This window comes from Astyanax mexicanus, chromosome 1 (genome assembly GCF_023375975.1).
Source record: "Astyanax mexicanus isolate ESR-SI-001 chromosome 1, AstMex3_surface, whole genome shotgun sequence".
NCBI lineage: Eukaryota > Metazoa > Chordata > Actinopteri > Characiformes > Acestrorhamphidae > Astyanax > Astyanax mexicanus.
The window spans coordinates 100,391,954-100,408,679 of NC_064408.1; the positions used below are offsets into that span (position 1 = coordinate 100,391,954).

General features: G+C 37.3%; 1 protein-coding gene across 2 annotated transcripts in view; it reads right to left on the reverse strand.

Annotated features, from left to right (window-relative positions):
- klhl24b (kelch-like family member 24b) overlaps nt 1-16,726 on the reverse strand; it is a 35,013-nt gene that overhangs the window by 12,038 nt on the left and 6,249 nt on the right. For both annotated transcript variants that reach the window (XM_015606637.3, XM_007252324.4), the window contains exons 3-4: nt 12,742-12,926; nt 8,954-9,072 (exon numbers count right to left, since the gene is read on the reverse strand). In XM_015606637.3, coding sequence (XP_015462123.1) covers nt 8,954-9,072; nt 12,742-12,926 — 304 coding nt within the window. The remainder of the gene's footprint in view (nt 1-8,953; nt 9,073-12,741; nt 12,927-16,726) is intronic.

Consider the following 16,726-nt stretch of genomic DNA (forward strand, 5'->3'; position numbering starts at 1 on the left):
ACGAGGATGTAAACAGTAGACGGCCGAATTGGAGCAGGTCCTTCTGGTAGAACAAGAAGTTCCCACTCACTCCAGCTGCATCTCTTTACGCTTGTTCTCTACAAAAGCTCTGAAGTAAATGCCTCAATTACACCCACAAAGCACACCTTTGTGCTCATCCCTCCAGCAGGCAGATCCTAATGTCAGATGTCATCAGCTGATAGCGTGCAGAAAAGGTGATAAAAGTGAAGAGCAAACAGAGACAGCGTGGCTGCAGATGTCTGCTCAGATAGATAACATCTACCTGTGTGCCATAATAAGCCTTCTAATGAAACCCTGCTTATGAGTTACAGTGAGAAATGTCTTCCCTGTAAGCATTGATTTATTAGCAGAAGACTTGCTTTACAGTAACTAATTAAACCTAAAATGCTTTATTGTTAGCTGCATGCAGAATTTGATTCACCAGATCAGCAGGGGGTGGACAGATCCACAGAAACATACTATGGATTATTCATATTTGTTGTCCGTTTTATTAAAAACATCATTTAAGTGGCAAAGTTGAAGGTCTGGTGAGGGGTGGTTCTATGGTGGCCCCTTTCCACGGACAGCATATGGACAGAGTAGATGGGGGTCTGAAACCTCGTAGCAATATTAGCATTAGCCGCAAACCACTCCTCCGCCGTTCAGAGGTGAGCATATCGGCCTGTAGCCTGCTGCTAACCCCAGCTAGCTCTGCTGGAGCAGCATTAGCTGCTAACTGTGCTAAACACTACCTCTTTCGGCGTTTAGAGGTGAGTATATTGGACTGTAGCCTGCACGTTTACCATGTTAAAACAAGCTACGTGGGACAAACCTCTAGCTGGTAGCGCCCTGGTTAACCGGAGCACTCAGGGTTGCTCAGTGTAGTGCTGTTGGGCGGCATTGGCCGCTAGCCACTAACCACTATTAATGCTAATGCTCCAGCCTTAGTGCTGGAGAAATTCGGGAATCTAAGCTTAATGTAAATAGATAATAAATAGTTTACCACCAGCTGATATTTTGTTTCTGGTATTATCTATACATTGAGTCACTTAAAGCAGTAGTTCATAGTATGTTACACTTTTATAATGTCCCAGCCCAACAGGTATATATAGCTAGTAAGAAATTGAAGCATATCCCTCAACATGTGCACACATTTTAAATATATAATAAATAGTTTACAATTACCTTACAAATTTACCTTTTTCTATAATTGTCTAACTGCCTGCTGGAAACAATATAGGAGATTATGTGTTTGAATCCCATTAAAACCACAACCCACTGTGATCTGAGAATAGAAGGCTTCTTCTCATGCCAAACGGAAAGTCCTAAAATATATTTATAGTGCATTATTAGCAGAATTGGAAATTGAACTGAAAATGTATATTTAATTCCACCTATCACAGGAGAGTGTTGTGGCCTGCATGTGGGAATTACTAGTTGACAAATCTGAGGAAAAAATGTTTCGTTTTGTTTTTGAGTAAGCTCAACTTTGATTGTGATCTAAAAATAAGATGTTTTTTTATTAACCATCTCATTTTAATTTATGCTGACTTTACATTTTGTTTGCAGTGCATGCATATTGCATGACTCAGGCTTCACATGATTACCTGAAGCTGTGTCAAGTTCTTTAAGAAAGACTTGCTCATGTGGTTTCTGATATTGTATGACTCACTGTTGTCTATATGCATGGAAAGTATTTCACAAATCTAAAAACAGTAGAAACACTCATCTTAAATTTTGTCTGTATTGTATTTTCAGCAAAAAATCCAAATAAACAAGACTATACTGCTGCAACAGACAATCAGAAGGTTAGCTCCTCCCCGAACTGCCACATGTGCTGTACTGTGGCGCAGTAAACATGTTGACCCTAACGGATCAGCGCTGAAAACCGGTCCGGCCGGAAGCCTTGTTAGAACTTGCTGGAAGACGGAGAGGCAACGTGCCACCCACGTGAGGCTCAGAGCCACGTGCTCACCTAGACTTCTTTGTTCACTTTATAGAGATTATAGAGGCTGATAAAGTAGCAAAATAAACTCTGTTAAGATCTATACATTCAGTTATTATGATTTATCACTTACCACTTAATATAGTCGATTACCCAAGACAAATTTGATAACTGATATTAGGTATGCCACAATAGCTTGTTTATTTACATTGCACTGGAAGCCTGTGTGTAATATTTTATATTTCATATTGACATTTTTATTTCATAAATCATCCCTAAACCTAAACAGTAAAAAAATATGTTTAAAAGTGTTCTAAATTACAATAAATTAGCAAACATTAGCTATTACTTTGCTGTTACTCAATGGCCTCTGGTATTACTGTTTTCCCAGTTCGGTGGGGACCTGGGGCCAAGCTCTACTGTTTCATTGGTCTTTAAACTACTTTATTGGCTGGTTCATCGTCTGTTCTAATGGACAACACCTTTTAAATTGTGTTATGTGCAACAAAACATTTAAAAATAAAGAAAATACATGATGTCAACTGTAATGGATGCAGGGTCTGAAAGGGTTAAAGCTCGGTCATTTGTCATTTGTTTTATCGCAATTGTAAACTATTTTTATGCCACAAATCATTTTTACTATAAAGATAGCCCAGTCTCCTGTTGTTTACCTCACACAGTATGTTTCAATAGCAGCTCTGGTTGAGTTTGAGTAAAATAGGGTAAACATCTGACTAAATAACATATATTCGGTTGGAACGCGTGTGAAGGTCCAGAACTTTACTGTGCTGCCATTGTACTTGCGTTGAAACAGAAGCTACAGATGTCCATATATATCTTGATAAAATACTGTGAAAGGCTCAGTAAAGACACACTTTTAAAACATCCTTTAATAGAGATCTTCATTTATTTCCAACAGACAAATCATATTTGTGATCCTATTTAAAACTGAAATAGTACTTAAAAGTGGGATGTAATGCAGACGATAATGGCAAAATTTTACTTAAATATTTATACAAGGTCTGTACATGTTCTTACATTTTAATATAGCATTTACATTGATTTGTGAAGCAAATTAAATTGAATTTTAGTAAGAATGGGATTTAGTGGGATTTAGTGACAGCCTATGTCCAAAGTTGGTTAGCCACATTTGTCAGCTACGATAGCTTAGCAGATCCTTTTCTAAACTACAGAAGCGCAGATCAGAGGTCAATCATGTTTTGATTGATTAGATTACTATTTAATAACAGATATCAATCATTCAATAAATGTTATAACAGTAGTAAGAGATGGAGAGTGAAGTGTCTGTGGTGTTTAAAAGGTTGAAACTGCCCTAAATATGTCAAAAATTATGAATCTCATTTATTAAATACAGTAAGAAAGATCCAATGTTTGATTACAACATGGTAATCAATTAGGATTCAGTTTCCTGAACTGCCAATCAAACATTGGCTAATATAGAGCTTAAGAAAGCCAGAGAAACTGGTGAGTGAGTGAGTGCCAAATGATTCCTCTGGCTCCAGGGTCGATATGAAATTAATCATAGACTGAATAAAGAAGTTTAACAAACCACAGAATCCTCAGCTTATTAAGTATCACTTCCACTTAAGAATCACTTCCAAAGTGCAGTAACTGCAAAACGTATAGACATAAGATTGTGTGTGTTTTAATGTGGTAGAGATTTCGGTAATATTGCTTTTAACTTATTTAAATGTGTCACCAAAAGAGGTTGCGATAGACTAATGTTCACACAGAGCAAAGTAAATTGGATCAGCATGTGAAGCTTTTTATGTGCTACTATGTTTTTTTTACCACTAATTAAAATAAGCTTCATGCTGCCTTTTTATTGAGTGAGGTGGTTTCAAAATGTAATACCATATTGATTATGCAATCTGGACATGTGCATGCCACTGATTGTTTCATTTTGATTCATTTGTAGCTGATTTTTGAATTAAATTAATATGTTTTTATTATAGTATTAATTGTACAGTATTTTTCTGCTTGTACATATATAATTTAATATATAGGATTTAGATAAGTTCTTATTAACACGGTGATTAACCAAGGTAAACTATGTTAATTAGGGCTCCAACAATTGTAGATTATAAAAAATTGTCGACTCCAAATGTTTATTGTCAATTTATCATTAATTCCTTATCTAGAGAGCAATGTTCTGGACATTTGAAGGGCATTTAAATCCCATGTTCAGCTGTCTCTATCATTTTAAAGTGATAGAGAAAGCTAGAAACAGGAACCGTACCCACAGCAAGCAGAGATGGAGAGTATGACAGAAATAATAGTTGACTAATCTGAAAAAAAAATAACCAGATTGATCGGCCACCAAAATAATAAATGCTTGCAGACCTAATGTTAATTGGAAGTTTTAATTTCCTCAAAACTAGTAAAACACAATGAAATGCCACATGTCATAGAACATGGGCCAGGTATCTTGTTCCATATGACCTTTGACATGTCCCATTAAAGCTACATAATTCTGCACTGCATTGACCTGCAGGATATGTGTGTGGGGTCTCTGGCACTGAATGTAAATATAATTTCTGCCAGAGTTGCTTGTCCATTCACATTGGCAATTCTAACCAGAATCACAATTATTACCACCCATGCACTGTCTACTGTGGGTGGTAATACTGTATATGCTATAATCTTGGTACATATGTGACAATGTGGATTGAGAAATGTTAAATAATCCCAAAACTTCAAAAAAAGAATAACTAATTCATCTGGCACCCACAGGCTGATAATTCCGCCATCTTGTCATGAGAAAGGTGTCCAGTGTTAATCCCCACTTACTAGATAACACCTCACAACTTACACAGATGTGGGCATTTCCACATCTATCCCATGACGTTTGGCATGTCAAAGTAGTGAAAAAGCTAGTTATGTAGTGAAGTGAAGGAGACACTTAGAGAGGCTGAGGTGTGATCAGAACAAAGAAGAAAACAAACTGAAGGTGAAAGAGAGAGCAAGAGAGAAAGTCAGAGACAGAGACAAATACAGAGATATATATATATATATATATATATATATATATATATATATATATAGAGAGAGAGAGAGAGAGAGAGAGAGAGAGAGAGACAGAGACAAAGACAGAGACAAATACAGAGAGAGAGAGAATCAGAGAGAGATAGACAGAGGAAGAGAAATAGAGAGAGAGAAAAGAGAGAGAGACGTTCATCAGCATGTGGCTGGAAGTAACCTACAGCATTCTGTAATCTGTTATTGCGCGAGCAGCTTTTATTTCCCCATTGGCTCCAGCAAAAACAAGATGTATTGCCCCAAGCCAGTTCTGATAACATGCCTCTCCCAGAGCAAAACAAAGCAGAAAGCATGGCTGATCTTTCATAACACAGCATGGGCCAGTTTGCCTCTAGGATTCAGTGAACCACGTTAACCAGGAATTACCTAATCCATCATTCTGAAACCAGTTTCAACACCTCAACAAAGAGACATCATGACTAAATATTACAGTAAATGTCTCCAAATTAGTGCCTTCCTTTACTTTTATTTGGACGTAGCGGGCAAGAACTGGTGGGGCTGTGGTGAGCCATGGAAAGGCGATCCACCAAAAACTGTAAGTTGAGTTTGTCTTTTGATTGCAAACAGATTAAATGTGTCTGTTGATCAAAATCATTTAAACCTCCAATGTAATCGAGGTTGTATGTACAAAATTTCAGCAGTTTGCCAATCAAACCAATCAAAAAATAGCAACTTAAATAGCCAATTTTAATGACAACTGCAGTCTCATAATGGTAGAAAAATTAGATTTATAGACAGACAGCAGCTTTGGGGGTGTTCCTAAGGACTCCTAGCCCATTCCTCATGGGCAAAGGCCTCCAGGTAATCATTTTAAGCTTTCTGCTGCAATTGCCTTTTATAAATCCAACCAACCAAATATATTATATGGCATTCAAGTCAGGCAACTGTGTTGGACATACCAGAATCTTCTAGGACTTCTTCTAAAACCAAGCATTGGTGGACCCTAAGATATGCTTGGAACCACTGTACTGTTAGACGATCCAATGATATGCTTCAGCTTTCTCATGGAAGGACAGCTGTTTCCTCCTAGTATTTCCTGATACTATGGATTGAATCCATATTTTCTTCTACAATTTCTGGGTCAGTGAAGGTGTATCATGCGGAATCATTAGTAGTTGCCTTACTGTGCTAAATAAAACCTCACCCAATCTTCCGGCAGGTCCAGTGTATCCAGTGTTCCATGAAAAAATCTTGCAAACTATGCTTTCAATTGTATCACTAAGAGCATCCAGTGCCTTTGGTATCTTTTTGTATTATGTTTTTTTGTTGGTGTAAGCCCCAATTATCTCTTCCCTGAACTTTTTTAACTTTCTTGACTGAGCCGTAGTTCTAACATGCCATCAAACATCGCAGTCAACAAAACTTTAGCCAGTCCAGTTATTTGATGTAAATAATGTTGCCTTTGAATAGATGCATTGGTTGCGTTGAAGAAAAAACATGTGCACCTGTATTTCAGTATAAAAGTGTGAATTTAATTGCTCAATTTGCTCCTTTTTTAGGTGCCCATGTTCCACGGAATCCTTCCCCTATAAAGAAAACTGAGGGACATCGAGTCAGCTATTACACACTTGACTTATGGAACACTAACGATCAAGTCTTTAAAGCCAAGTGACTCACAGGGTGGAGAAATCTAATGATGTCACTGTTTAGAGAGCCAAGACGGAAAGTAAGCAAAAGAGGAATCTAGAGCAGAGGGAGGAAAACACAGCCGGGAAGAGAGAGGCTGAAAGAGTGAGAGATGAATGTATAGAGTGAGTGACAAAGCAATAAAGATGACAGTCAAAACAGACAGTTAAAAGAAATGTCGGCCAAGTGTCTGCAAGATAAATGAGGTTATAACCACATATGCCAGTGTTTGTTGTTTAAGAGAGGAAATGTCAAGTCTTAACAGAGTTCATCAAAAAAACTGCAGTACAATAGAACAATATACCAAGATTTTGTTATTGTGCGTATTTACGTATTCCCATCTACCATGCTAGAGATAAGTCGTGTCAATTCTGAATATTTACAATTTGACAAAACTTTTGATGCATGTTTTCTAATTTTTAGTTTGAGAAAAATAAGTCATCACTTTGAGATACTAAGCTACAGTTCTGAGAAAGGAAACCTTTTAGTCAAAAATGTGTGATAATTATAATCACTATATATGATATATTGAGTTATATATATTGACATGTTTTAAAAAAAAGCTTTAAAAGTTTTTTATTGAGAGATACTTCCATATTTTGTGAAAATAAGTGAAGAAATGTTCATTTTGCTATTATATGTTAGAAATAAAAAAAGGGTCACTATTTTGAGATATTTTGTTAAACATGAGAATTCTTACTCTAATTCGATCATTTAAGAGCCAATGTTTAAAGCCTGATAAAATATGTAATTATCATAATAAAGAATTAATTATTATTAATAATATTAATTATATGCACTGAAGTTTGTGTTAGAGTTTGGATGAAGGGGATTGGTGCGGTCCTGCTCTTGTAATAATTTGTCTCATGAGTTTTTGTAGACGTCTGAGTACTTGGCAGTTGAGGCACGGACCATGAACATAGTTCGCTATGCTTCTGGATTCTTGTCGAGCCAGTATCAGATGGTAGTGGTTGCTGTGTTCTGCTCACGCAACTTATAATGTGATTTATTGTGTGTGATTGTGCTTAGGTAGGTGTGTTGTTGCCATAGTTAAAGGAAGTGAGCTTAGATTAAGGAGGGATTCTGTTTGTTCATAGGTTATTTTTTGGTAGGTCTGTTACTTGGCAGTTGAGGCAATGGACCATGAACATAGTGTTAGGCTGTGCTTCTGGATTCTTGTCGAGCCAGTATCAGATTGTGGTGGTTTTGCTATTGTTGTTAGTTGAGTGAGTAGTAGATCCTGGCTGAGCCCTATGCATAACCCCAGCTATTAGGTGCAGGATTTGTCAATTTCCTGTATTATATTACTTACTATATAAATATTAACTTATTATTAATAATATTAATAAGAATTCTGGTAAAATTAGTAATTACTTGATTAAGACTATTTTAACCCTTTCAGACCTGAATTATGTTCTAGTTATGGAAAAATATAAGAATGCTGTTTTCTGTCTGTAATGCCCACAAAATAAGACACTACTATCTTAATATGAAATCTATATTAATATGAATGCAATTAAATTATTAAATTCTTTATTCCTAAACTTGATAAAATCACAAATAATTAGTAAAAACGAGCTTGTTTTACTTTGCCTAACTTGTTCTGTAATGCTGACATGCCTTAGTTTGTGTGTTCTTTTTCAGTGCAGTGGGCCTAAGCTACTGTCTCATTTGCTGGTTTATGATCTATTCTGATGGACAACAGGTCTCATTTAGTGTTCTGTGCAACAAAACACTTGAAAAAATAAACTACATTATGTTAATTGTAATAAACGCAGGGTCTGAAATATGCATGCTATTAATATGCAACACCTGCCAAAACATACTAATCAATCCTATTATGACACACATGCACCATATCATCACAGTTCACTGACTACTCATCCAAAACAAACTCATACTAATAACATTTAAGGCTATTTTTATTTTCTGAACAGAAATGAGATTTTTTTTATAATCTACTATCATTCTCCTGATGTGATTAATAGAAGTCATTAATATTAACACTGCAAGAGAAGCTCACATGACTTCAGACAGACGGACACGTCAGGCTGGATCATTTCAGCTGTCCTACACTATACACAAGCTCACACATGTCTGAGTCACTGATGAAAGAGCCGCTAGCTTTGTAAAAAGCACATGTGCAAACAGAGTGACATGGGTTTCCCTGTGCAGACTGAAGCCAGATGGTAAATAATGGTGCTAAAAGGGCTTGTTTTTGCTTCAATAGACGTTTCTCTGTAAATAAGAAAAAATGAGTACCGAGAATCTATTTTACCTTCATGTAACATAAAAGTTCTGTATAAATGTGTGGAGCTTCACCTTGCCCAGTAGCACGGCCATCTTGTGTCTCCAGCGACCCTTGTTGAGTGAGGCCACCCGTATCCAGATGTTGAGCTGAGAATTGTACATCCACACATCCCTGCTGTTGATGCGTCCACCTGAAACCATCACACAGCAGTACTGTTGTATAAACCACAATTCTGAAATGTCAAAGTAAATTAATAGAAAATAATAAAACCTTTAAATATGAGACTAAACAAATACACTATACAAAGTCCAAATGGATACTGGATTGTTTGGAGATACAGTAATGAAGATACTGGATGGAGTGTTTTTGCAGATACAGTAAATGTCTGGTGCTGTTAAATGTATTGAGTGTGTTTTTGTACAGTATATACTAGGGCTGAACAATATATATAATTTCAGCATCGATATTGCAATGGGCACATACGCAATAGTCACATCACAGGACACTCAATGTTAATATGTTAGGGCTGCAACTAATGATTATTTTAGTAGTCGACTAATCTGATGATTATTTTTTCGATTAGTCTGTGAGTATTTCTGTCCTGTGCTTCATCTCTAAAAATGACAGAAACAGCTGAACATAAGCCATGTCAATGTCTGGATGTTGTTTAAACATGGACATTACTGATATTTAGTGAGTAAATCTGTTGAGTTTGGGCACTTTTGGAGACACAGACTAAGTTGAGTGTAACCTGTGTGAGTGAGCCATTTACCCATCTCCTATTGCGCATCTGTCCCCAGCACTTTGTATAATACAGTACTGTTACAAATTAACAATTACTCAACAATTAAATGTGTAGTTGACAAAATTAAAGTAATCTGCATTGTCGATTATATTGATTAATTGTTACAGTGTACAGTGGTATACAAAAGAATGGGAATCCCTGATAATGATTTTGTTTAAAGAACTATTGCACACTTTCTGTAAATCCTATAAATCCTTTATTTCACTTCTCAAATATCACTGTGTTAATCTGCTATATGATATATTTAACTGAAATTGCTGATCCAAACAACCAATGATTTACGAAGGAAAATCTTGAAAATGATCATGCTTGCAACAAAGATTCACACTGTTCTCATTTTGCACGTCAAGCTACTAGATTAATAGTTATATATTACCGAGATCATTTACTCATTTTACTCCAATCATCGAAACACAGATCACATTATTAACATAATTACATTGGATCATTGACATCTAGCAACATTTTGTGAAAATATTTTTCAATATTTTTCACAATGTATTGCAGAATAATAAAATATTGCAATGTATTTTTTTTTTCCAATATCATTTAGCCCTAGTATATACACTATAAATCTTGCTCCTGTGCAAGTCCACATTAGCAAACTTCAGACATCAAACATGTCCCGTCTGATCAACTACCTTCGGGGTAAGACGGAAGTTGTATACGTTTTATTTTTCCCCAAATGATCCGTTTAAGAGAAAAAGGAAGTTATAAAGTAGGCCAGTGTGATCCGATGCAAATTTTTCAACAGCCATGCAAACGTCTGCAGGCCAACAAACCTGAGTTACTTGTCAATCATCCTGCTGACTAAGCACAGCACAGTGTCACTTGATCTCATATAAAGTGTCTATCAGTCTCACTTCTTTAGTAGTCTTCAGCAGTTAGCCTCATGTTTTAAGTAAACATTACCTGAAGAAGAATGTATTTGGATCAAGTCTGTTCAGTATTAAAAGCTTAATAAGATCAGTTAACGTACGCAAACAGAGTATAAGACTCAAACTGTAAACACTGACTGTTCTACAGTTGCCCAGCCTCTGTAATAAGCAAGGATGAGAGGACATTGATTAAACACACACACACGCCTCACATCAATATTTTATCTATTAATACCTGTGTATATCTGCCTGTGTGTCAGTCTGTCTGCCTGTATATTTATCTGTCTAAATTCCTGTCTGTATTTCTTTGTACCATCTACCTAGCTATGACTTTGACTGTGTTTTAATTTGTCTCTGTCTGTCTGTCTTACTATTGATCTGTCTATCTGTCAGTCCATCTGTGCATCTGTCTTACTAACTAGACTGTTTGTCTCTGTCCGCCTGTCTGTGCCTCAATTGTCTCTGTCTGTACATCTGTCTGTCTTACTATCGATCTGTCTGTCCATCCATCTGTCTGTCTGTCCATCCATCTGTCTGTCTTGCTATCAATCTGTCTGTCTGTCGGTCCATCTCTATCCATGTCTGCCTGTATTACTATGTACCATCTACCTATCCATGTCTCTGTCTGTCTGTTTTAATTTATCTCTGTCTGTCCATCTGTCTGTCTTACTATCAATCTGTATGTCTGTCCACCCATCTATCTATCTATCTATCTATCTGTCTGTCTGTCTGTCTGTCTGTCTGTCTGTCTTTCTCTGCACCATCTACCTATCCATGTCTCTGTCTGTATGTTTTAATTTATCTCTGTCTGTCCATCTGTCTGTCTAACTATCAATCTGTCTGTCTGTCCATCCATCTGTCTGTCTATCTTATTATCTATCTATCTATATATCCATCTATCTGTCTGTCTGTCTGTCTGTCTGTCTGTAACTCTACATTTTGGAGTTTGAACGTAACCCAAATAATATTTCTGTAGTCTATTTTATGCTACAGTTTACAAACAATAGTTCCCCCTCTTGTATTTACTTCCATTTTTGTCACCCAGACATACACACACACACACACACACACACTCACACCAAATTATATTTTTCCTGACATTCCATGTGAGCCTGTGTGCATTAGAAGAGGGAAAGAGAGAGAGAGAGGTAGTGTGTGTTCCACATAATAGTTAGTTGTGTGCTGAGTGAGAAAGCAGCTGAGAGTGAACCGCAGAGAGACACATTTAGTAAAGCTCCAACTCCTACAGTCCCACCACTGTTCTGCATGTTGTGCTGTGGTCTGCAGGCACTGCATGCCTTCACTGCTGATATACACATCTACTACTGTCTCACCACTGCCCTTAACCAGACCTGGTCTCAGCTCAACTCCCCTAGCGTACTTCACAGAGAACAGAGAAAGAGAGCAGGGAGAAACAGAGGAAGACAGTTTAGGGTAAACAGAGGAGGAAAAAGACTGTGGAGAAAAACAAAGTGCAATGAGTAAATCGGGGGAAAGAGAGTGCAGGGAGACACAGACGAAATGAGAGAACACAAATATAGAGGTAAACAGATGAAAGAGAGAGAGAGAGAGAGAGAGAACAAGTAAGGAAAAACAGGAATGTAGAGAATATAGAGAAGAGAAAGCTTAGTAAAAAGAGAGAGAGTGTAGGTGGTACATCAATAATGAGTGACCAGCAGAGAGAGGGCGAGAGAAAGAGAGAGAGGGAGATGGTGCTTTTCACAGCGCCACGTGAGACCTTGGCACATGGCGAATGTAAACAGAGTCCACTGAAGCTCCGCCCACCTCCTTTCTCTACGCCTCTCATTCGCTGCCCCTTTCTTCTCTCATCCCACCTCCTCTGCAACCTTTCCTCCGAACTTGCTCTCGTGTTCAAAGAGCTGCTAGCACAGCCTCATGCAGCTTCAGAGCAATTCCCTCAGATCAAACCTCCAGAGACAGACGTGCTCAGAAGTAGGCTAGAAAAACCCAGAGCAGACCCGAGAGCAGAACACAAGCAGGGAAAAACAAATCAATTCTGTGAACAGAAGAATTAGGGCAAGTGTGACTGTGTGTGGCTGGCAGATGTAGGCCGGAGGAAGCCACAGTGTAAGAAATATTAGGGAAAAGGGCAGTAAACAAGCATAGATTTGAAGTTATACTGACTTGTTGCAGTCAAAATCTTCCTCAAACTTACCTGAGACCAGAATGTCGTTGCGGAGGGCACACACTGCATACTCAGACTTGGTGAACTCGGGCAGCTTGGCCAGTGATTTCCACTCTCCGGTCACTGGGTCATAGCACTCAGTGTAAGGCAGATTGAAGCCCCCCACTCTCTCACAGCCACCCACCACCACAATGACCTCTGAGAAACCTGTGGACCTGCCCAATAGAAAAAAAAAGTGACACCACAGATCAATTACATTTAAATATATTTCATAAGGCCTGTATTTGACAAATTTTATTTTTTATTTTTCTGAACTTTTGAAACTTTTAAATTAGAAACCACTTTTTTATATAAATGATCTTGGTATTGATTGGGTTGCTTTTAACATAAAAAAAAACTCCTCATAACTTTACTGTGAATGGGTGGGGCTAAACAGATTTGAAGTAAGGTTGATATAAGGAAAACATCTGTGACATGACAAAAAGTAATGAATTTAAAACACTATTTTTGCAGAGGAATTTCCATATATAGACTTTATTCACTGTGGTGACAACAGTGCTCTTTTATTTGAATAAATAATGCCCACATGCTCACATTACAATGCTTGTATAAATTGTGAAGTGTTCTCTTGTGAGTGAGGCTGAACACTTGGCAGTAGAGGTGTGAAGAGACACTCATCTCACAAGATGATATGAGACAATACATGCAACGATCTTGGGTTTACAAGAACTAGACTAGATTAACAATATTTTTTTATTTCAGGGTTAAAATATATGAAAAAATGTATTTGACTGAAACTGTAAGTATATCATTTTGAAATAGATGTCAAATAATTTCTACGCAGATTTTGATATGATTTATTATATGCAGTAAAATACAGAACAGTACTACAAGTACTACAACCAACTTCTCTCTTCGAGTCCCTTACACATTAGATCTATTGTCAGAATTCCCACAGTGAGGGTTCTGTATTCAATGGGCAATCCCCCTGGCGGGTTTTATACAGACCTGGCAACCTAAACACCGAATCTGACCGAATCTAAACACAATTGTCACTATGCAGTTTAATCCGCAAAGGTGGAACATGAGGCTTGGTGGACCATGGAGCAACATGTTAAAGTCAGCAGATACAGAGAGGAATACATTATAGAAGGCCTTACCATCTACAGTATACAGGAAGGGGGTGGTAATGATCGTGACCGGTGGGCTCCACACGCATGTCAGGGCAGTGTTTTTTTTGCTTTCATAGAATGCTACTAGTTTCTATATATATATATTACTAGTAAAATATTTTTGTTCATATTGTGGCCATTTAGGTCCAGAGTGACCCAGAGGACAAGGTGACTCAAAGTTGATGACGTGCAAAAGCACTGAACTCTAACCTTTACTGACCTTTGCTCATTGTAACTCATTACCAGAACCTGTTTGTTTGGCCTGCTTTTTTCACCGATAACTCTATGTATTGCTGCATGTGTGTGTGCGTGTGTAGGGCAGTGCAAGAACACGGCCCTCTGCTATAAATAGCAGCAAGAAACACGTAAGATTACAGCCGAGAGCTTGAGGTGAACTTCACTCAAGACAGCAAACACAAAGCGCTTTGCCAGCAAGACATTTTGTCCAAAACTGTCTCCTCCCCTTTCCCTTAAAAACAGCTGTCTACAAACTAATGCTCTCTCTCCCTCTCTTTCTCTCTGAAAGCTCAGGGGAGGAGCGAGTGCAGCTGCTAAAAGGCTAAAGTTAGAGCTGAACTCCAGCTCCCCTCAGAAAGGAAGGACATTAGAGCTGTGGGCTGCCCGACTCAGTTAAAGCCACTTCTACATAAACATGCTGCTGCATGAAAGGTCTATTCAGGACAGAAGGAGGAGATCTGGCAAAAAATAATATTTAAACTATTTCTCCTCTTAAACCAAAAGTTTTTGATCAGCCAAGACATGGTTAGTGTCAAAAATGCTTCTTTTGTTTGCCAGTGTTGCTATGATGCTACTGTAGCTAAGAGCTAATATTAATGGAAACATTTAGCTCACTCATTAGCACTGTGCCTAGCAACACTAGTCAGTTGATTATGTAGGTTCTGAAGAATCATACACTTACATTTAAAAAGTTTTCTAACTCAAGTGTAGTTAACCTGATGCTAACTAATATACCACATTTTTTTATGTATGGTTTAAGTTACTATATTAGCTTTTAAGCTCTTGTGCAAAACTAAAACTAATGCTACATGCTACACCTGAGTTGATGGTGTTTCAGTTAAGCATTCAGATAAGTGTATACTATTTCAAATCATTTTCAGAAAACAGCTAGCTTAAGAGTATACCACAGCTGTTTCTACAGTTGTTTACCATTTTTTATGTTTAACAGCGAATACAGTCAAAATATGTTCCACTTTTTATGCCCCAGCTTATAATTTTTAGCTTTGTCCCAGGATAGAATTCTTAGCAAAACCAGTTGGGAATAGAGCGAGACAATATATCAATATTTTATCATGTCGTGATTGTATGTTATCGACAATATCAACAATATCATCAGTTTTTACAGAACATTGACACAACTGTACATTTCATTACAGAGAATAAAAAAACAGAAATGCATAATGTAATAAAAATTATTGTAGAGAATGCAATGCAAAAATTTTTGAATAGCAGGTTTTACGAATATGACACAATTGCAATAAATTGTGTATCATGAAAATGTCCTAAATGTAAACATTTATAATATTTTTACAATATCGTCTAGCTCTGTCAGTGCATAATTACATACACCACAGGTGGTGTTTTTTTTCACTATTCACATCACTGGGAAACAAAAAAAGTCAACAGGTAGAAGAAGTGAATTTAGACACAGCTAGACACTAAGCAATTAAAACTGTAAAATCCTACTGCTTTTACTATTGTTAATGTACAGTGCAAACATCTTGGTTTCTGTACTTGGGCTTGGCGTGGTTCTTCCAATATTCCGAGTAGGAAATCCAACTTGTGGAAATATTCCAGTTGGAATTTTCTACTTGAAACTAAGAAATGACATTTGATTTCAAATGAAACGCATCACAACAAAATAACAACTCACTACTTGACATAGTGCTCTTAAACAGACTTGCCTTATGTGGGTTTGAAAACAGCATAAGCTTGAATTTTAGGAAGCTACTTATTTTTTATCATTACTCCCCTCAAATCAGTTTTCCTGATACTTGAAACTAGTTTACAAAAGCTTTCAAGTGTAGTTAGCAACTTTTTAGCTCAAAACAAAAGACGCAAATTTCTGGCAATAAACATTACTCCTTACTTTACTAGTGTTTTCACTATTTCTGGTGCAACTGCTGGAACTGTACAGTTATGTTCCTTAGAAACTAACAATTTGAATGTGATCACTAAGGGTGTAAGCAAAGAGTCATCTCTAATCTGCCTGCAGACAGAGTGAGAAATTGGAAGTTTACCTGTTGCAAACTGACACCCTGCTCAACAAATCCTTAACCTTTTCACTGTCTTAAAGCTGTCCTTCTCCACAAAGAAGAAAACACCTTTCTTTTGTTATTGAGCACGCAGTAGTAAACTGTTGTGAACTTTTGTACCTGATAAATTTACATGATTTCAGAGCTATTAATCTAACCCCATTACAGAGAAGAACACAACGAGCCAACGGCTTAAACTGATAAAGTTGGAAACTTGGAAACCTGGACACGATGGCAGCTTTTTTTTTTTTTTTAATCACATTCAGATTGATTCCAAAGTCCTTCGTATCGAGAAGAAGGAAGAACACATGTATTTACTCCCTTACTCCTCCTCCTTCTCCTCCTCCTTCTTGTTGTCTGAGTACAAAAACAAAGCGCACATGGGTTCAGGTCAACAGGAGTATGTTTCGAAACTGAGGTGTTTACGAGGTATAGAGACTGTGGTGAAGGAATGTGTACAGGCAAGCCTTCATCATACCCTATCCATCAGCCCATCAGAACAACATGGCTGGTCCAGGAACTTAACATCACTAATGCTTGTCACTTAATGCAATCTAATTCTCACAGTAA